We start from the raw sequence: 23,120 nt of genomic DNA on the forward strand, positions 1-23,120 counted from the left end.
GGTTGGGGGGGGCAGGGGAAGGAGGGAGGAAAGAGCAGAATGGGGGTGGGGGGCAGGGAATCTCGAATTATGTAACCATGGAAGAATATTCTAAAGTTAAAAAAGGGGAAAAAACATATGGGACTTGGAGATCTGGGGAAAGGTAGAAGCTGGATTTGTAGAACATGAGTCATTTGCAGAGAGATGATATTTGAAGCTATGGAAATGGATGAAAAACACAAAGAAGAAATACAGCTAAAGAAAGAACCTTGGAAGACTATCCATGTTTTAGGGGTGAGCTGAAGAGCTAGAGAAGAAAAAAGGAGTGGTCAGAGATGCAAGAGAAAATAGAAGTACAGTATCAGGCAAGGGAGGAAAGAATCCCAGATGAGGTAGTGATCAGTGTCAAATAGAGAGGCAAAAACTGACAAGTTGATCAATGACAGAATGTAAGCTACTCAAGGGCAGGGATTGTTTCTTTTCTATTTGTATCCAAAGCCATTTTAACATAGTAGATACTTAAAAATTTGATTACTGAATTTGAAAGAGCTAAAAAAAAGATAATTTACCAAGTACCTTTTATACATATTATACTGTGTATAAGACAGGATAACCAAATATGAAAACATAAATAAGACATCATCTGCCTTTAAGTGTATTATAGTAAAAAGGAAAAAGCCTTATACAAAAATAACTACAATAAAAGGTAATAGGATAAATGTGTGATAAGAATGATACAAAGAATGCGCCAAATCTCTAATGATGAGAAAAATGCAAATAAAATCAACCCAAAGATTTCACCTCAGATCTCCAGTATGAAGGGAGGGCCAACAATTTTTACATGGATTTTCCATTTTGCAGGAGTGCTGTGCCCCTATACCTCCCCCACACCTTCATGATGTGGAAGGGATACCTGTAATTAGAGCCAGAAAAATATACATGATGACTGCAACAATATACATAGAGGGATAGCTAGGGGACTCAGGAGACAGGAAGCCTGACCTGGAGATGGGAGGGTCTAAGTTAAAATCTGGGCTCAGATATCTCGTAGCTCTGTGATCCTGGGCAAGTCAACTATCTAGCTCTTACTACTCTTCTGCCTTGGAATCAATACTTAGTATCTATTCTAAGACAGACATAAGTATTTTTTTAAATACACATGGAAAGGATAACCACTACAAAACACTGAAACTGAACATTGTGAAAGTATTATTATGCACAAGGTTGGGAGCAAGGAAGAAATATAAAATATTCCTGCTTGCTCCTTTGCAGAAGTGGAGGGATTTCATCAATGCAGATTGTATATAACAACAGATATTTTTGCTGCATGGATCAGTTTTGCCTCTTTTTTTTCCTCTTCCTTTTTTTTAATCTTTATGATGAAGGATGGCTTTCTGGGAGGGAGAAAAAGGAGGTGTAAAAAGGAAAAGCTGATGTAAAAAGAAAAGATTCTAATAAAAACCTTTTTTATTTTTTTAAAGCAATGATATAATAAAGGAGATGCTAAGTGTAAAGGAAGACAAGATCTCCCTTAGGTGTAGTCATCAGGGAATGCTTCATGTAAAAAGTTATTGGCTGGCTGATTCAGGCCTTTGAGACTATGTAGGGTTTTTTTTTTTAAATCCTTACCTTCTGTCTTAGAATCAATACTAGGTATTGGTTCCAAGGTAGAAAATGGTAAGGGTTAGGCAATGAGGGTCAAGTGACTTGCCCAGGGTCATGCAGTTGAGAAGTGTCTGAGGCCAGATTTGAACCTAGGATGGGAGTCTGCAGGCCTGGCTCTCAATCCACTGAGCCACCCAGCTACCCTCCATGTAGGATTTTGACAGGTAAAGATGGGGTGGGGGAAGAGAAATGAGGATATTCTTTGTATTGAGAAGAAAAAAGAATAAGATCTAGATAAGGAAGAACAAACACTCTGATTTAGTTGAACAATGAGATACATAGAAGGGAGTAGTTGAAAATAATGGCTTGAAAGGTAGATTGGAGCTAGATTGTCAAGGACTTTGAATGGAAGAACTTCTTTTGGCAGGCAAAGGAGAGTCACTCAAGACTTAGATGTACGAGGGAGTTACATGATCAAAGCAATAATGTAGAAATATTAAGGATAAATTAGTAAGGGAAGAGACTAGATCAGTAAAGACACTACTATAATTACCCAGAGGAGAGTTAATAGTGAAAAAGGAAACGAAGTTGTGATTCTGAAAGAATATGAAGGGGGGCAGTTACATAGTTCAGTGGATAGAACACTAGGCCTGGAATCAGCAGGACCCAGATTCAAATATGGTCTCAGACAAGTCTAGCTCTGTGACCCTGAGCAAGTCACTTAACCCCACTGCCTAGCCCTTACTCTTCTGACTTAAGAACTGTTAGGAAGCCAGACCAATAAAACTACCCAAAAACTATTTTACAGAACTAGAAAAAAAATAACAAATTCATCTGGAAGAACAAAAGATCGAGAATATCAAGGGAATTAATTTTTCTTTAAGTGAAGGATGGTGGCATAGCAGTGCCAGATCTTAAACTGCATAAAGCAGTAATCATCAAAACAATCTGGTACTGGCTAAGAAATAGAAGAGTGGAATAGATTGGGGTAAATGACCTCAGCAATCTAGTGTTTGATAAACCCAAAGATCCCGGATTTGGGAATAAGAACTCACTATATGACAAAAACTGCTGGGAAATTTGGAAAACAATATGGCAAAAATTAGGTATAGATCACAAAATATACCAAGATAAGATAAAAATGGATATATGATGTGGATATAAAAGGTAATATTATAAGTAAATTAGGGGAACACAAAATAGTCTTACCTCTCAGATCTATGTAGAAGGGAAGAATTTATGACCAAACAAGAGATAAAGAATATCACAAGATGTAAAATGAATAATTTTGGCTATATTAAATTTAAAAGTTTTTGTACAAGCAAAACAAATGTAACCAAGATTAGAAGGGAAACAACAAATTAAGAAAAAAATTCATAATGAATTTCTCCAATAAAGGCCTAATTTCTCAAATATATAAATAACTAAGTCAAATTTATAAGAATATAAATCATTCTCCAATTGATAAATGGTCAAAGGATATGAATAAAATTTTCAGATGAATAAATCAAAGCTATCAATAATCATATGAAAAAATGTTCTATATCTCTCTTGATTAGAGAAATGCAAATTAAAAACAACTCTGATTACCTATCAGATTAGCCAACATGACAGTAAAGAAAAGTGATAAATGTTGGAGGGGATGTGGCAAAATTGGAACACTAATGCATTGCTGCTGGAGTTGTGAAATGATCCAACTCTTTTGAAGGACAATTTGGAACTATGCTGAAAGAGCTATAAACCAATGAATACCTTTTTATCCAGTAATCTTAGGTATGTATCCCGAAGAGATTTTAAAAAGAGGGGGAAGGACTAACTTGTACAAAAATATTTGTAGCTACTCTTTTTGTGGTAGCAAAGAATTGGAAATTGAAAGGGTGTCAATTCAGAAATGGTTCAACAAATTGTAGTATACGACGGTGATGGAATACTATTGTGCTATAAGGAATAACTGACAGGATGATTTTAGAAAGAGTCAGAAAGACCTACATGAACTGATACAAAGTGAAACAAGCAGAACCAAGAAAACATTGTATACAGTAATGGCAATATGGTGGAATGATTAACTGTGACAGACTGAGCTACTATGAGCAATACAATGATTCAGTATAATTCTGAGGGACTTATGACAAAGAATTTACCTCCAGAGAAAGAACTATTGGAGTCAGAATCCAGATCAAAGCATGCCACGTTTCACCTGTTGCCTTGGGTTTACGTTTTGGGGTTCTGGTTTCATATTATTATCCACTTACAAAAATGAACCATATGGAAATATGTTTTGTACGATAATACTTATAACCCAGAGTGAATTGCTTGCCAGCACCAGGATGGGGGAGAAAGGGAGACAATTTGGATCATATATACTTCGTAAAACTTATGTAGAAATTTGTTATTACATGTAATTGGCAAAACAATTTTTTAAAATTTAATTTAAAAATTAAGAATATGGAAATATGTTTTGTATGTTAATACACATATTACTCAGATCAAATTGCTTGCCAGCTCTGGAAGGGGAAAAGGAAAGAGGGAGATAAGTTTGATCATATCACTTTGGAAAACGTGGAAATTTGTTATTACATGTAATTGGTAAAAATTTTTTTTTAATTTAAAAAAAGTTCTTAGGAAGGAAGAAAGGAAGACTCCACAGGACCAAGGATGATGACAGGTACAGAAATCCCAGAGAAGTGGGAGCTGAAAATGGCTCAGCAGTTTTTAACTTGGGTAACTGGGAGAATGGTAGTATTGTTAGCATCTCTTAAGAAAGTAAGAATGATGAACTTGCTTGAGAAGGTGAGTTCAGTTTTAGATACGTTAAGTTTGAGTGAATTAAGTTAACAGTCAGACATCCTAGTAGAAATGTCCATCAGACAAAAATGTAATAATGGAATTTGGGAGTCAACTATAGATAGAAGATAACAAGTCCCGGAGTCAACAAAATCACAAGGGAATGTGTAGGAAAATTTTAGAACCTGGGAAAAGTTTCCATTCAGCTTGGGAAAAGAGAAATAATAGCCAGAGAGTAGGAAAGAAAGCTTCCTATTGTAAACCAAATAGAATTTTTAAATGCTACTCACAAGTCAAGAAAGATTTTATTAAATGCTATTGGCAGGTGAAGAAGAATGAGGACTGGGAAAAAGTTACTGGATTATTTATTAGTCATTTGGCTCAGGTGGAGTATGGAAGACTGCTCATAGCTTGAAGCCTGTCATGATCAACTTTACCTCACTCTGATTACTCTTGTATACTAATGTAGCCTCAGTACTGAGGTATTAAGTCTGTACTGACTAAGTTGTAAACTTTTGGAGGCACGACTTTTTGTTCTTGAGAACTGTCATCTGATTTCTCTTATATCCTCCCCTGACACCTACTATAGTGCTCCTAACATAGAAGGTACTCAATAATACTTATCTGCACATGACCTCTATGGCTAGCTGCTTCAGTTTCAAAATTGAAATGAAAAAGTCTTGTATGAATGAAGAAAAAAAGTGGTTTAATATCCTGTTAAGAGTCAGTGTCAGGTAGAGAAATAGTTAAATCTTAGTTTAAATGAGTTTAAATTTAATTTTAAACTTAAATTAAATTTAAATGAGTTTAAATATCAACCCTATTGGATCAGCTAAATTCATTCTGTTTCACAACTATAAACTGCAACCTTAATACTGGGCAATTTTCTTGAAAAAACCTACAAATGTTCATGAGGAAATCTATCAAGTGTGTGGACAGATATCTATAGGCAGTAGTAGTGTCTTTTTTCACTCTTTGAGTCCCTTTTCAACTTTATAGGCATAGTGCAAAAAAGTCATTGACTTAGTTGGAGTTTAGGTAGATAATGAAGAGAAAGGTTTGAAATGACAACAGAACTGAGCATTACACTAAAACAAAAAGAAAAGTGCTTTTCTGGGTACCTATAAGGTCACAGAATCTTACAGTTAGAAGGGACCTGAGAGATCATTTGGTTTAAACTCCCATTACAATCAAGAGCTTTCTCCACATTATCAATGACAAATTGAAAATTTCTAGAGTTGAGGAGCTCACTGTTTTGTGAGGTTTAGTCTGCTAAATTCAGAGGAAACCTTTGAGACTTTACCTCCTTGATTTAAAATTTCAAGCTGACCTCTAATGCACTGGTTTACAAATAACTTGAAGTTATCAGTATTGTTCCTGATCCTCTTTCCTGCCATTATTTTCTTATAATTACTGACATTTCATATTCTTCCTCCTCTATCACAACTGTTCAACACAGCATACACTTTTACAATTTTATCCAGGTATTTTTCTCCCATCCTCTCAAACTTCAGTTTACCAGGGGCAGCTGGACAGCTCAGTGGATTGAGAGTCAGGCCTAAAGATGGGAGGTCCTGGATTCAAATTTGACCTCGACCTCAGATACTTCCTAGTTGTGTGACCCTGGGCAAGTCACTTAACCATCATTGCCTACCCCTTACCACTCTTCCTCCTTGAAACCAATACTCAATATTGATTCTAAGATGGAAGGTATGGGTTTTTAAAACAGACAAACAAAAAACCTTTAGTTTAAAACCCTCTTGGTAAAGTCAACAAATCTTCTGCCAAATAATACTCCTTGTACTCTAGTCAAGAAGTCATATTTTAGAATACTAAATCATAATCACAAATACCAAATTTTATTCCTTGATGCTATCTATGTAGACTGCTAGTCACTTTCCATATGATATTTTTTCTTCCAAAGAAAAACAATTCCATTCAATTGAAAGAAATTAAAAAACTCCCACCACACTGGCTCCCACTTCCTATCCAAAGCTTAGGTGTTGATATTGTCTAGGTTTCTAATAATATCACTTCCACATGAACCACCTAAAGTAGTTTGTGAGTTGGCCAAGTTTTGGAAAGCTGTCCAACACGTTTCAGATATAAGAAACATCAAACACTGCCTATTTTCCATGTTATCTATATGTGGCTTTTCCTGAGGGCAGACCCCATCAACAAGAAACTTACATTATCTTGATTTACTAGAACAAGTAACAGAATTCTTTGGAACTGCTAGTGCCTGTGTGACTCTTCAGTTACTAGTGCCTGTGACTCTTTCATTAGTTCACTGCTGTACTGACACTGTTTACACTCTCCCTCATGTATATCTACTCCTCTCTGAGATTTCATGACATGACTTGCTCCTGATTTTCCTATCTAATCACTCCTTGTCAGTCACTTGCTTGATTATCATCTACATCATATCCCCTAACTGTAGGTGTATCTTTAGCCTCTGTCTTGGGCCCTCTTTATATTCTCTCATGTGATAACTCTATTACCCTGTCTATGCGTTTAACTATTATCCCATAGCAGATCACTCCAAGATCTACATATCCAGCCTCTCTTCTGAGATCCAACCCTATATCACCAACTGCCTAGAGGACATTTCAAATGGGATATTACAGAGACATCAAACTCAACAAGTCAGAAATAGAACTCATATCTTCACCCTCCTCTGACCATACTGGTCTATCACACCCACCCCTACCTTCTAGCCTCTTAATTAAACTTTTCTATGTCTGTCAGTTGCATCACCATTCTTCCTAGTAGCTCTGGTTGATAACTATAGCATTATCCTTGATTCCTCATTTTCCTTTACTCCACATGTCCCATTGACAAGTCTTGCCATTTTTTACCTCTGTAATACCTTTTGCATCTGACCACTTGAATGGCTGATGCCCTATTTCAGGGCCACATTACCTCCCAAGTGGACTACTGCAAAAGCCGCCTAATCTCTCAAGTCATTTCCCTCTCCAATCTATCCTTTAGATACACAGATGCAAAGGTTTTTTAAAGTGTGGATCTGACCATGTCACTTTCTTGCTCAAATTCCAGGCATTTCCTATTGCTTCTAAGATCAAATGTAAATTCTTGTTTGACCTTTTTTTTTTTTAATCCCTTACTTCCATCTTAGAATCAATACTGTATATAGGTTCTAAGAGAGAAGAGCAGTAAGGGCTGGATAATGGGGGTTAAGTAATTTGCCCAGGGTCACACAGCTAGGAAGTATCTGAGGCTAACCCAGGACCTCCCATCTCTAGGCCTGGCTCTCAAACCATTGAGTTACCTAGCTGCCCTGCTCTGTTTAACTTTAAAAGCCTTTTATAACCTAAACCCAATCTACTTTTCCAGTCTCATTATAGGATATTATATGAATTATATTATTAATAATTATTATAAGGATTCTCCTTCCTGTACTCCAGGGTGGTTTCAGTCTAGGTCTTTCTCTGTTCTTTACCTATAGTACTCCATCACCCATCTCTGTAACTTGCCCTGGCTATCCTCCTCGCCTAAAATGAAGTCCCTTTTCACCTAGGCCTCACAGAATGAATTTCCTTCAAGATGAAGTTTGAGTATTACCTTCTTTAAAAAGCCTTTCCTGATCCCAACTAGTGCTCTTCTTCCCTATCTTTGATTAATTTAGGCTGTATATAATTATTCTATATATACATATATACACATAAATATATACATGCAAATTATAAGCATATACATATACTCTTCCCTCAGAAGAAGGTAAGTTCCTAGAGAATAGTGATTTTTTTATTTTTTGTCTTCAAAACCTCAACACTTAGCACACTGGCACATAAGCATTTAATAGAACAGCTAAATGAACAACAGAAAGACCCTACAATCATTGCATAGGCACTAAACAACACTAATAAGCCAGCAGACCATCATCTTCAAAATGACATGGTTGGATTAAATAATCCCTGATTTCTATCTCTAAGATCCGATTCAGTGCATACAGGATTTCAATTAACAGACAGTAAACTCAAAGATACTTACATCCCGAAACTGAACTTTCCCAAGTTCTCCTAATTCACTGACACAACAATAAGCAGCTTCAGATTGCAGAAAAAGCTGTGCCAGCGTCATCTCTTCACTGCGGAAAAGCTCCCCCATGTTGGCAGGGAAGATCCAGCAATTAAGTAACTGGGTTTTGTTGACCTGAAACAGAAAAATAGAGCATGGCTCTGGAAATTATGAAGGCAAGAAATGCAAACTAGCTCAGCACAACTACTATTGCTTAGTCCTATTTGCTCCTCTTCAATGATGCTGTTGTATGCTACAACATCTGTTTTTATATCCTGTTTGGAAAGTCAGAAAAGAAGGAACAGATACAGTTGTGGAAAGCAGCACTGTGTGAAAGTCACTTCCTTTGTAGCCAATATAGGATCAAATGGCAAAGTCTTGTGACTAACATAATATTGGAGGGACACATTTAGCTTAAGGATACTAATTGAGAGCTATTGAATACTACCTCTACAAATTCTTCTTTTAAGTACTCTGATATAAATATTACACATAGTCATATTGTATCATAGTATCTAGACCTCATTTGAACTGAATTGTAACCAAAACAGTTAGATATCTTCATTCAAAAAGGAACTGGTAGTTTTCTTTTTCTTATACTTTGCTAAGAATGCCTATGTAGATTAAAAGAGATCCTTGTGCTTTCAAAAACAATGGTTTTGTTAAAGCAGAGGTTAAAGGTCCTACTCTCCTAAAATCTTAAGAAAAAAGAAAATTGTCATCTACACTCTCAGAAGCACATCTATTTAAAAGAGAGAGGTCTTGTGCTTAAACCACTTAACTAAAAAAAACAAAACAACCCTGCAATCTTTCATGTCAAGTAGAATTATGTCCAAGAGCCACACCCAAATAGGAGTAGTCTGATTAATAAAAATGGTTCAAGTTCTCCACATCTTATTTTTTATTTCTTTTTGCAAACTGAAATATATTCTGCCATCTGTCAAATGACCACAGTTCAACAAAGGTTTCATTTTTAAGCAGGCTTCCGTATGGAGGTATTAAAGACAATTGGAGCTATCAGTGGTCCTGAAATGCCTATTTTTAAAATCCCCTACCAATAACCATAGCCACAGTGGTTGTATACTTCAGCCTAATGTGTTATATTTTAAAATCTCATGATTACTTCCTTATTTTATATTACTAGTATAACTGAAGGGACATATACTCTCTTGGAGAAGCCATGAGAACATCTTTGAAGAGCTTTTCCCAAAAAATTTTCCAGGTATTTTGGGTGAAGGAACCTTTTTGTCATTTTGATGTTTGAGACAGCCTGAAATATTGACATACATTTCTGCAAGAGTTCTCAATAAAGTTCTTCATATGTGTCACTCCATCACCTATTTCTGTGACTTCATTCTGACTTTCCCATGTAAGAACCTTCATGACCTCAATGTCCAATGCCTTGCTCCTCAGAATTTCAACACCTAAACTCTCTAAGGAGAGCTGATTATTGGTCAGTTTGTCTCCTCTCCTTGACTACTCCTTTCCACACACACTCTAAAGGGTCTTGGATTCTGCAACTTCTAAACACACAGAGGAACAAAATACCTTCCTGGCCTACCTAGAAGGGGTTGGGCTTACCAGTGGAATTGGAGTCCCTGAGCCCCACTCCCTCCAGTCTTGACAAGTATTGGTTACCCCAGATTGGTCCTTTCCCAATGCAGTCAGTCAACCAGACTCCAAGAAAAGTCTTGAGTGGGGGGAAGGGGGACGAGAGAAGGGAGGTGCCAAAAGGGTGTCTCCTTCACAATCTAGTATGCACCTGTCAACAAGAGCATCATTTCTCTGGATCCTTCTATCTAGTTATTTGGGGGTTGGCAGGAAGAGAACAAGAGGTATTTGTGTGCATATAGTCCGGGAATTAATTTGTTTGCCTTGTTATTTTCCCTAGGAAACTATCTCGGTTTCCTTAGGCTGAAGGAGATGGGGGAAGGGGAGAAAGGGTCTAAAGGTTGAAAGGACAAAAAAGAGAATGTGAAACGAAGTGGGGGAAAGGGGTGGCAGAATGAGGGTGGTCTCTCCAGTGGGAGTTCAGGAGTTTAAGCACACCAACCTTATCCCTCGGCCTTTCCAAATCCCTTCCGATTTCCCGTTAGCCCTTGACCTTGGAAGCCTGCAGGGGATTAGTGGGGGTCGTGAGCTTTACTTCCTAGACCCCTCCCCCACCTCTCCCGGGCCTGTCAGCCCATCCCTCTAGCTGCAGGGGCAGCGGAGGCGGAGAGAAGAAGGGCCCCCTCAGAGGCCACCATTCCTCTGCCATTTTACCTGCGGCCAGTGCTCTCCTCCTCCTCTGCTGCCGCTTCCAGACCGTCACTGCAGCAGTGGTCGCCGCAGCCGCCGCCGCCGCTGCCGCCGCCGCCGTCGCCACAACTACCGCAGAAAAAAGCTAGCAGCTTCGGCAGCTCGGGGTAAGCAGTCCAGCCTCCCTCCCCCGTGCGTGCGAGGGCGTGCGTGCGTCACCAAAACGGCCTCTGCCCATCTCCTCTCGCCCCAGCGGTGATATTACGTAACCGCTGGCCAATCAGACGCGGCTAGGCTGAGGCTGCCGCAGTGCGGTGTCACGTGCCGGTGCTTTGCCGCAGCCCTAAGGGGGCTTGAAGCCATTTTGTTCCATCAATTGAGGAGGCGGGAGAGGTGATCTTCCTGAAGGACAAGGTTAAATTGGGCTTTGAAGGAGCTAGTTAAATGTGTCACCTGACGGCTCTCACCACCACCTTATTCTGTCTGCACAGTTATGAGGCTCCCAGCCAGTCCAAAACCCCAAGGGTCAAGTGGCCAACTGTCAAACTCCAGGACCTGTCCATAATCCCCAAGCCAACATCGTGGGTAGAGGCATCACCCTATCCGAAGTGATGGAAGAGGTCACCGGTCTCACGTAAAGCATATGAGATCTAGTGACCCTCAACTGGGAGGTCGTGTGAGATCATCCAGCTCAGACAAAGGACCAGGAAGCCTAGAGAGGAACACGGGACTAGAACTCAGGGCTTCATCTTTTAAGAAAAAGCCAACTACAGAGGCAGGTAGGTAGTACAGTGAATAAAGCTCCAGGCCTGGAGTCAGGAGAACCTGGGTTCAAATATGACCTCAGATACTGCCTAGCTGTGTGACCCTGGGCAAGTCACCTAACCCCAATTGTCTAGCCTTTACTGTTCTTTTGTCTTAAAACTGATACTTAGTAGTGATAAGGTAAAGGCTTAAAAAGAAAAAAAAAAAAAAAAAGCCATGACATTCCTACTACAGGTACCAGAAGAGTCACCTCTTCTTTCATCTATATCCTGGATAGTTACTTTAGAGTAAAATCTCTACTTTAGTCATAGATGACAAAAAAGAAAAAGAAAAAGAAAAGAAAAACCACATAATTATAAGCCACACAGTTTTAGTCATTTTTCACTTTTGAGGTGGCTGTTTATAGAACCATTTCACCATTGATATTGGAGAACTTTTAGAGGTAGCTTGTCAAAACCATAGCCACATGTGGAAAAGCTAGCCAAACTGGTTTCTTTGATCTCAGTAGGTGGCTGAAAGTTGATGACATTTAGGTGTAGGAAGGGAGATATTTTTTTCCCCAGGGAAAAGCAGTATGCAATTGAGGAATTGGGAAATTTAAATCTCCAGTTACCCCTACAGAATAACCTTGCTTTAGCTGTCCTGAATTAAAACACTTTTAACACCATGTCATGTGCTTCTCTGCTTCCTCAAAAACCTTCAATGACTTTTTTTTTTTCCTTTAGGATAAAATAAAAGATCTCCTGGCATTATCTGGATTCCTTCCACCCCCACCCAACTTAATAGTTTTATTTCATAATTTCCCCCTTCGTGTACTCTTTATTCCAGTTAAACTGGCCTACTGGCTTTTCCCCACATGGGACATTCTATCCTGTACCTTTAAGGTACAAATGGTACCTCCTGATAGAATCTCTAGTTTTCTAAAGTTAGATATCACTTTACTCCTGATCCTATCAGTTATTAGCAGTTTCTCCTTAGAATTATTTAGTATGTAGTTTATATTGATTAAATTGTGCATGTTTGAGTCTACCCAATTAAATGTAGGCTCATGAGAGGCAGGAACTATTTTTGACTGTTTTTTTCTAGTGGCTTGAATATAGTAGACATCTAATATATGTCTGAGTCCTATGGTTATGGTTATATGGTTATATATAGTTAATCACTCCATCTTTGTAGGTGGCAAATCATACCTTCTCATTCTTTGCAGTTTTTGTCTGGAATGAAGGATTCCATTTTGTCTGGAATGAAGGATTCCATAAATCTTAAATAGAGGATCAATCCAATATCTTAGGTAGAAGCCTTCTACTGCTTTTATTATTTCATAGATGCCAATGCAACACTTGGCCTGGCCATCATTGATCCCTTGTTCTTTTTATATGACCAGCTTACACCCTTTTTTAGTTACACATGCATCCTTGATAATTCAATAAATATATATCACTAGTGTTACAGGCATCCTATTAGGTTCTAGAATCATAAAGACAAAACCATCCTTGCTTTCAAGGAGCTTACATAATAATTGGGGAGAAGCAAATTTTATACACTGTAAAATAAAATACAAAGTTGCTGAATTTGTTAGGGGAGTGGGAGGAAGTTCATTGCCTGAATGCTGCAGAAGGTGGTATAGTAAAGAGAACTTTGCACAAAGAGTAATAGCTGGTAGCATTTGGCATGGGATCCTTGATTGAACAGTAACAAACAGGAGAATCAGGAAAAACCTCAGGAAGTGGCACTTAAATGATTCTTTAAAAAGGAGAGGAAAAAAAAGGGGAGAACATCTATAGCCATGAGGAGGGATTAGCCTGGGCACAGAGGTACATAGTTGGGAAATGTTATGTTATATACTGGGAATAGTAAATAGACCAGTTTGGCTCTAATATAGTGTCAAATTCAAATAGAAGGGGATCCCTTCTGGTTGCATATTCTTAGAAAACTACAAATTAATATATCCATATTCTATTTTTATTTATTTTGTTACATTTTAATCTGGTTCCTGCACTTGAGAATTTTGCCAAACAGAGAAGTCGTATTTTATTCTGGAGGCAATAGAGAGCCATTGAAACTTCTTGAGCATAGAAGTGACATGATTTGGACCTGTGCTTTTAGAATAAATGAAAGGAGTGAGAGGAGGATGAAATAGAGACATAAGAGATGAGTCAGCCTCACCATGTAGGACACATGTTTTTTATCCTGTTTCTAGAATGCAAATAAGTTACTTACAATAAGATTATAGTTTCAGAACTGGAAGGGACTATAGAAGCCATTGACTCCAGTCCCCCTTTTTTACAGATAAACTAAGGCTCAGAAAAATTTAAATGATTTGTCAGGGTCATGTAGCTACTAGTATCTTCAATGAAATTTGAAACTATCTTTTTAAAGTCCAAGACCCATACCCCATTATTCACTACAATTGTCTACTGTTCAGTAATTGATTTCTATCCTCATACTTTATCAGTGGAAATAGCTTTTCTTTGCTACTAACATTTTCTTGAACATAGCTCCTTCCCCTGTTTTCCCCATCTCTTATATCTTTCTCCCTCCCCCAATTTAGAGCTTTAAATGTCTTTAGAAAATTCTTTATTGCAAAATAAATGCCATTTCCTTCCTTTTTTGTGTAAAACAACTCTGCCTCAGCTAATTTACCACAAAGTTTTAGATTTAGTCCGACCATTATGAAACAGCAACAAAAATAAGCACTGGCTCACTTTCCAAGAACTTAATACATCAGAACCAACCTAACATATGAGTCAAGCATGAATTTAATTAAAATATGATAATTTAATATGTCAGACCTCTTTATTCCCGCTCCCACTTTTTTAAAGTTTCTATGGTACTGTGTCATATTCAAGATAAACGAATATTCCCTTTTAAACAGATATGGTTAAGCAAGTGGGGAATAACTAGGAAACGAGAGAATTAGAATATTGGTGGGGTAATACAAGCTTTACAAAGTGATAAATTTGAATTAATGAAAATATCTAAAATTACTATAGTGCTTTGAAAACTGTAAAGCAGTTTTAACCTGCACTAGTGTTAGTGCCTTTTAAAGAAATCTAATGATAAAAGGGGCAGGTAGGTGGTTCTGTGGATTGAGAGCCAGGCCTAGAGATGGGAGATCCTTAGTTCAGATATGATCTCAGACACTTCCTAGTTGTGTGACCATGGGCAAGTCACTTGAACTTTATTGCCCCTTACTGCTCTTAGTATTGATTCTAAGATGGAAGGTGAAGGTTTGTTGTTTTTTTATCTAATGATAAAGATTAAATGTGTTGATTACTCTGTCATTGATAGAAAAAAGAGTTTATTATGCAAAGTTTAATTGATCTTTCTTTTTCTCCAAAAAATGTAAGAATAATTCTTCACCTCTAGTTCATCATCTTTCTTTTAGAAACATTTTTTATCATTAATTTCCCAGAATCATAGTTGGTTGTTGAATTACATTTGATTTCTGCATTGTCAATGAATACACTGTTCTGTTTCTGCTTCATTCTGCATCAGTTTATACAAATTTTTCCATGTTTCTCTGGACCCATCCCTTTCATCATTTCATATAGCACAATAATCTATTACATTCATATATAAAAATTTGCTTGTTCTTTCCCCTATTGATGAGCACCCTTTTAATTCCAGTTCTTTGCTGTCAAATGTGTTACTATAAATGTTCTTGTACACATGTATAAGTCCCTTCTCTCTGAACCATTAAGGATTTAATGATACTTTTTTGCATACTTTTAAGGTGTAGTTATAAATGGCTAGACAAATTCGCTGCCCCACTAATAGAACATTGATACTCCCATGTCCCCTCCATTAATTGTCATTTCTCTTTTTAGGTAATCTACCTGTCTAATAAATATGAGATAGAAACTCAGAGTTTTTTAGTTGGCAATTCTCCTATTTCAGTAATTTGTGATTTGGACCTTTTTTTTTTTAACACAACTGCAGATAGTTTGGATTTCTTCCTTGGAGAATTGTCTGTTCATATTCTTTGCCTATTTAGCTATTGAGAATGGAGCACTTTTCTGTAGTGATAATAATAACATTAACAAGCATTTATATCGTAACTGCTATGTTCCAGGAACTGTGCTAAGTACTTCATAAATATAATTTCATTTTAACCTCACAATGACCTTGGAAGATAGGTGCCATCATTATCCCTCTTTTACAGATGAAGAAATTGATGCAAAGAAAAGTTAAGTGCTTCCCCAAGGAAACACAGTAAATGATTGAGATCTCATTTGAACTCAGGTCTTCCTTTTCTTAGGCCCCTGGCATTATCTACTGTGACACCTAAGTCCCCTTTGACATTATTTACTATGCCACCCAGCTCCCCTGTATATCTTAGATTTATACCCCTCTTTACCATAAGTGGCTAAGAGTTCAAGAAGCCTTTGTTGCTGATTCAACTTCCTCCAGACATGTGGCCATGGGGGGCCCTGTCTTGGTGCACTTCCACCCTGGTGTAATAAACTTTCATGCAGACCTTCTAAGTTGTTTAGGTCTGAAAATTTATTTTATCCCATCTCTTGGTGAATTATACTTTCCTAGAATTTCTTTTGAGGCATTATATTAGCTGTTTGGAAGGTAATTTGGTAGAGATCAGATGGGTCAGTTGAACCTTCTCTATTATCTTGGCTCCAACCCCTTCTTGGATTTTTTCAAACTTTTAGTTTTGCTCTAATAATTCTTATTGTTGCCTGGGGCCATTGATTTCTGATTGGTTCATTTCTGATTTTCAGGGGTTTCTTTACTTAAGTAAATTTTTTCATCTTCTGTTCTAAGCTATTTATTCTCCTTTCAATTTTTTATTCCAGAGCTCTTATTTCACTTACAATTTTATTTTCTATTTTTTTTTTATTTTAAACCCTTAAATTCTGTGTATTGACTTATAGGTGGAAGAGTGGTAAGGGTATATTTTCTCTTTTATTTAATTTCTTTCAGATACTCCTGTGGTTCTTCTGGCCAAGGCCATTTTTTTCAAGACTCTGGTTTTAGTTGTGAATTAACTCATTTCAGTACTTGTGTCTTCAATATCACCGAATCCATAATATTTCTTCATTGCTTTCTGTGTCTTCTTCTGTTTACTCATATTTCCAGCCCCAATTTCTGGTTTGGGGCTTTGCTTTAGAGCTAGGCTTTGCCCTCTTCTTGTGTTCTTGGATGGACTAGTTTGGTCCTCTTTGTTTTTGATCAATTTCCTGAGTTCCTTTTATTGGCTTTTACCTGCCAGGAGCACTGGTAGATTTCAGACTCCCTTGATCATTTAGGTCAGGGGTCGGCAACGTATGGCTCTTAAGCCATATCTGGCTCTTTTGAGGGCCAGATATGGCTCTTTCTGCAGGAGCCATAAAGTCAATTTTTTTTAGGCGTTGTTACAGGAGTGCGCACTGTGAGCACTGTACAGCTCTCATGAAATTACATTTTAAAAAATGTGGCATTTATGGCTCTCATGGCCAAAAAGGTTGCTGACCCCTGATTTAGGTGCATAGTGATGTACTTTCTTGAGTATTTCAGGTCAAGTGTTATGAATTTCCAGTATCCCTGGGGCAACCCAATCTGAGTGTTACCTGTTCCTGGTCTAAAGTCTGAGTAGTTAGAGTTTTTTGGGTTTCCAGCCATCTTAGACCTTCCTCATCTGAGCATTCCAGTCTTCCTTCTCTTGAGTACCAGAGTGCTATATGCTTCAAGTACCCTTTGAACATCTTCGAGCAGTGCTGGTAGATTTATGGTTTGTATACCCTGCTCGGGCTAGATTATATGACAGAGACCCCTTTCCATGCCAATAGGCTTCTGGATTTCCTAGACTAGGTAAGGGTACTAAGATTTCATGTAGCCATCTTAATCAGAAGTTTATTGACTGATCTTTTTCACTTGTTGTCCTTCCAGTTTCCCCTTAAAATGCTTAACTGGATCTTTTGCCAAGCTTTCTATAAATGTCATGCCATTGCTTTTAAATGTTTCATGAGTCAGTAGGATACATAATCTTCCACTATCCTTTTCTATAAGATTTTGCTGATGAATGTAAAACAATCTGTTGTTGGCTACTGTATCTCTTTGTCTGGCAAGGAAATAAAGTTTTCCTGGCCAAGTTGGTTTCTCATCTTCTTTGTTTTTTTCTTTGTGGTGCTTGATTAGTGTTGGTTAAATTTCCTTAGGAAATGGTAATGATTTATGTGTCTCTTTTATCCATTTTTCATTTTTTTGAATGAAATTTGAGTAAATAGGTCAGGTGGCCCTGATTGTACATCAAGACTTTTTTTTTCCTAGATTGTTTTTTTTTTTATCTTTGCTGCAATAAATTGATTGTCTGTACATTACCAATTTGGCAATTACTCCCACATTAGTAATTAGTTTATTTCCTGACTATTAAGATATAATCAATTTCATTTTGGGGAATGCTAATGTATGCCCTATATCACTAGCACCTCAAAGCTTTTTTTCATGAAGAATTTTAGAGTAGTTTCTATTAGTCAACAAGCTTCTGACCTCTGTTATTTCTTGCTCCAATCCATGTTTTCCAATGTGCTTTGTGTGCGTGTGTCTGTCCTATCTTATGCCCATTTTTTGCATGACAGTCATCAAATATTAGTGTTGATTTAATTTGTTTCAGTTCAGTTCTTTTCTCTTTTTTCCAAACATATTCATCATGAACATTGAATTTTAAATGATCAAGTTGCCCATGAAATGTTTGTTGTTGCCTTTGGGTTCCTCTAATTCCTCTTTTATTATTAAAACTTCGGAGTTTTTATGTTTTTATTGATATTTTCTGTTTATTACAACACCATAATTATCCCAAGTATCCGTTTACAGATATCTACCTACCAGAGAGGCCTTCCCATATGACAAAAATATTTTTTAGAGAGGAAAAAACCAAATAGCACAACTGAAGGACTCATTGAAACACTCCCCAATATACAATGTGTAATACCTGTGGACATCTTACCGCCACAAAGGAGTAAGTTGGAGGTGTCTTCTCGTATCTCTACATTTGAGTCTTGTTTGATCTTTATAATTTTGTTTCATTTACTTTTGATTTTTTTGGTAGTTCTTTCCATTTACATTGTTGTAGTTATTATGTATATTTTTTTCTTGACTCTTCTTCACTCTGTATCAGTTCACACAAATCCATGCTTCTCCAAATTCATCACACACACCATTTCTTACAGTAAATTAATATTCCATTACATTTGTATATCAAAAGTTGTTTAGCCATTCCCCAGTTGATGGACATACTTTATTTCTAATTCTTTACTGTCAAAAATATTATAACATATATGGGCACTTTCTTCTTGTCAATTGTATCTTTAGGAAACTCCAGTAGTTGAGTTTCTGGTTCAAAAAGTATGGCCATTTTTAGTCACTTTATATGCATAATTCTAAATTGCTTTCCAAAACGATTATCCTTCTGGGGAACAATTTTGAACCATACCCAGAGGGCTATATGACTATGGATATCTTTGACCTTTTAATATCACTACTAGGTCTGCAACCCATAGAAGTCAAAGGAAAAGGAAAAGTACCTTTATGCACAAAAAACAAAAAGTGTTTCTTTTGGGAGTAGCAAAGAATTGGAAATGGAGATTTCCATCAATTGAGGAATGGCTGAGCAAAGTTGAGTTTGATTGTGATGGAATACTTTTGTGCCATAAGAAATGATTATGGGGATAATCTCAGAAAAACATGGAAAGATATTTGAGTTGATGCAAAGTGAAATGAGCAGAAACAGAACATTGTACATAGTAATAATGATCACCTGTGAAAGATTTAGCTTGTCTGATCAATACAGTGATCTAAGACAATTCCAAAGGACTGATTGAAATATATCATTTGTATTTTCTTTGTTTTTATATTTAATTTTAGCAAGTGGCTAATATAGAAATATGTTTGACATAACTTCTTATATATAATAGGTATCACTATCTTAGTGGATGGGGAAGGATTGGTAGGAGGGTGAGAATTTAGAACTCAAAATGAATGATAATGATGTTTTTTATTTTATTTTTAATTTTAAAAATATTTTCCTATGTTTACATATTTCATTTTTATTTCATTTATATATATATATTTATGTATCATAATATTTCATTTTCTTTTCCTCCACTCTTCCCTCCCCCTTCCCGGATCCAACAAGCATTTCTACCGGGTTATACAAATGTTATCATCTACCTATTTCCATATTATTCATTTTTTTCGATAGAGCAATCCTTCAAAACCAAAACCCCAAATCATATATCCATATAAACAAATGATAAGTCATTTGCTTTTCTTCTGTGCTTCTACTCCCACATTTCTTTCTCTTGGTGTGGATATTATTCTTTCTCCTAAGTCCCTTGGGATTGTCTTGTATTAAAGTCCATTACATTGGATTGTTTTACAATGTTTCACTTTCTATATATAACGTTCTCTTGGTTCTGCTCATTTCACTCCACATAGTTCCAAATTGTCTTCCAGAATGGTTGGATCAATTCACAACTTCACCAGCAATGCATTAGTGTCCCAATTTTACTACAACCCCATCAATATTTATTATTTTCCTTTACTGTCATATTGGTCAATCTGCTAGGTATGAAGTGGTACCTCAGCATTGTTTTGATTTGCATTTCTCAAATTATGAGAGATTTAGAACATTTTCATGTGCTTATTGAGAATTTTGATTTCTTTATCTGAAAATTGCCTATTCGTGTCCCTTGACCAGTGATGGGCAAACTTTTTAAGAGGGGGCCAAAGGAAAGGAAATGCTCATCTGTCAGTCTGTTTCTAAGGCAACTCTTTCGAAGTTTCATTGTATTGTATCCTACTCATTGCATTCATCAGATTAGGAATAATGTGGGGGCTGGATAGAACATTTCAGGGGGCCACATCTGGCCCACAGGCTGTAGTTTGCCCATCACTGCCCTTGGCCAGTTATCAATTTGGTAATTGTTTGATTTTCTGTACATTGACTTAGGTCCTTATAAATTTGAGAAATTAGAAATTTGTCAGAAATTTTTGTTATAAACAATTTCCCCCAATTTGTTGCTAATAAAAATGTTTTAAAAGATATATGGAGGGGGCAGCTGGGTAGCTCAGTGGCTTGAGAGCCAGGCCTAGAGATGGGAGGTCCTAGGTTCAAATCTGGCCTCAGACACTTCCCACTTGTGTGACCCTGGGCAAGTCACTTGACCCCCATTGCCTACCCTTACCACTCTTCTGCCTTGGAGTCAGTACTCCAAGACGGAAGGTAAGGGTTTAAAAAAAAAGATATATGGACAGCTAGCCTATAAAGGAAACAAGAAAAACATCCAGGGACTCAAGCACAAGGTCTCCTAGTTGAAATTTTTATTTAATTAATTAATTTAGAACATTTTTCCATGGTTACAAGATTCATGTTCTTTCCCACCCCTCCCCCCACCCCCTTCCATAGTCACTGCACAATTTCACTGGGTTTTACATGTATCATTGATCGACTTATTTCCATATTATTGATATTTGCACTAGGATGATAGTTTACAGCAGTTGTTCCCAAACTTTTTTGGTCTACCGCCCCCTTTCCAGAAAAAATATTACTTAGCACTCCCTGTCACATACCCCCTTACAGTTATTCACTGCCCCAAATGCACCTGTGGCCATCACCGCCTCCCTGGATTGCTACAGCACCCACTAGGGGGTGGTGGTGCCCACTTTGGGAATCACTGGTTTAGAGTCTATCTCCCCAGTCACATCCCCATCAACCCATGTGATCAAGCAGTTGTTTTTCTTCTGTGTTTCTACTCCCATAGTTCTTCCTCTGGATGTGAGTAGTGTTCTTTCTCATAAGTCCCTCAGAATTGTCCTAGATCATTGCATTGCTGCTAGTAGAGAAGTCTACTATATTCGATTGTACCACAGTATATCAGTCTCTGTGTACAATGTTCTCCTGGTTCTGTTTCTTTCACTCAGCACCAATTCCTGGAGGTCATTCCATTTCGCATGGAATTCCTCCACTTCATTATTCCTTTGAGCACAATAGTATTCCATCACCAACAGATACCACAATTTGTTTAGCCATTCCCCAATTGAAGGGCATCCCCTCATTTTCCAGAAGGTCTCCTAGTTGAGTGCATAATTTACATGGAAATAGTTTTGTGGTGTGGAGGAAAGAACACCTCTCAACCTTCCTTCCCCTAAACAAGAAATTTAATGTCAAGGAATAAAATTTGCTTCATGAAAAAAGTTGGGAGAAGAGATTCAGCCCAAAGCTATTTCTCCTTTTTAAGTGACATCTTCCATCTTATTGCTATCTTAAGGTACAGGGAAGACCCAGGGATTCCTCAGGGTTTTCTGTGTATTTCCAAAGTTCCATGTCCTTTCAGTGCTAAGACACGTAGCCAGAAGCAGACCATAGCTCATCATTTGATGAGTATCATTAATTCTTGACCCAGACATATGTAGTTGGCCAGAAACTAAAGTTTTGCATGTTCTTTATTGAACCCCAGACACAAAATGTTTTATTAAAAGATTAACAGTGAAAAACACTTGTCACACAAATAAAGTCAGCTCTAAACAACTGGAAAAAATGTTCATTGCTCATGGGTAAGCCAGGCCAATATAAAGAAATGATAATTCTTCATAAACTGACTTACTTATTCAGTGCCATACCAATCAAAAATTATTTCATAGAGCTAGAAAAAATATAACAAAATTCATCTGGCAGAACAACAAAAGACCTATAATATCAAGGGAATTAATAAAAATTTGAAGTAAGTTGGCTTAGCTGTATCGGATCTCAAAACTATATTATAGGGGGCAGCTGGGTAGTTCAGTGGATTGGGAGTCAGGCCTAGAGATGGGAGGTCCTAGGTTCAAATCTGGCCTCAGACACTTCCCAGCTGTGTGACCCTGGGCAAGTCACTTGACCCCCATTGCCCACCCTTACTACTCTTCCATCTAGGAGCCAATACACAGAAGTTAAGGATTGAAAAAAACAACTATATTATAAAGCAACTATCAAAACAATCAGGTACTGGCTAAGAAATAGAATGGAGGACCATTGCAGATGGTCTAGAATAGATAAGGCATTTAACATGTAATGATAAATGACCATAGTTACCTACCATTTGAAAAACCCAAAGATCCAAACTTTTGGAAGAAAAACTCACTATTTGACAAAAACTGCTAGGAAAACAGGAAAACAATATGACAGAAATTAGGCATAGACCAATACCTCATCTAATATAACAAAGTAAAGTCAAAATGGATGCATGATTGAGAAATAAAGGGTGATGCCATAAACAAATTAGGGGAGCACAAAATAGTTTACCTGTCAGAACTATGAATAAGGGAGGAACTTAAGTCAAAATAAGATGTAGAATTATGAGATATAAAATTAATAACTTTGACTACATTAAATTAAAAAGTTTCTGCACAAATAAAAACAATGCAACCAAGATTAAAAGGCAAACAACAAACTACTTTATAGCAAGTCTTTTTGATAAAGGCTTCATTTCTCAAATATTTAGAGTACCAAGTCAAATGTATGTACAAAGCATTCCCCCAACTGACAAAAGGTGAAAGGATATGAATAGGCAGTTCTCAGATGAAAAAAATCAAAACTATCTTTAATCATAAAAAATACTCCAAATCACTATTAATTAGAGAAATGCAAATTAAAACAACAAATTAAAGCCCACAGCTATCAGAATGACTGTGGCCAAGCTATCAGAATGACCAAAAAGAAATATGATAAATGCTGG

At 37.1% G+C, this 23,120-nt stretch overlaps 1 protein-coding gene across 1 annotated transcript in view; it reads right to left on the reverse strand.

Annotated features, from left to right (window-relative positions):
* ATP6V0A1 (ATPase H+ transporting V0 subunit a1) overlaps positions 1-10,765 on the reverse strand; it is a 77,159-nt gene extending 66,394 nt beyond the window's left edge. The window contains exons 1-2 of the mRNA XM_044673699.1: positions 10,672-10,765; positions 8,380-8,541 (exon numbers count right to left, since the gene is read on the reverse strand). Coding sequence (XP_044529634.1) covers positions 8,380-8,496 — 117 coding nt within the window. The 5' untranslated portion in view covers positions 8,497-8,541; positions 10,672-10,765. The remainder of the gene's footprint in view (positions 1-8,379; positions 8,542-10,671) is intronic.
* Between the last annotated feature and the right edge of the window lie 12,355 nt (positions 10,766-23,120).

Source organism: Gracilinanus agilis, chromosome 4, assembly GCF_016433145.1.
Source record: "Gracilinanus agilis isolate LMUSP501 chromosome 4, AgileGrace, whole genome shotgun sequence".
Classification (NCBI taxonomy): Eukaryota; Metazoa; Chordata; class Mammalia; order Didelphimorphia; family Didelphidae; genus Gracilinanus; species Gracilinanus agilis.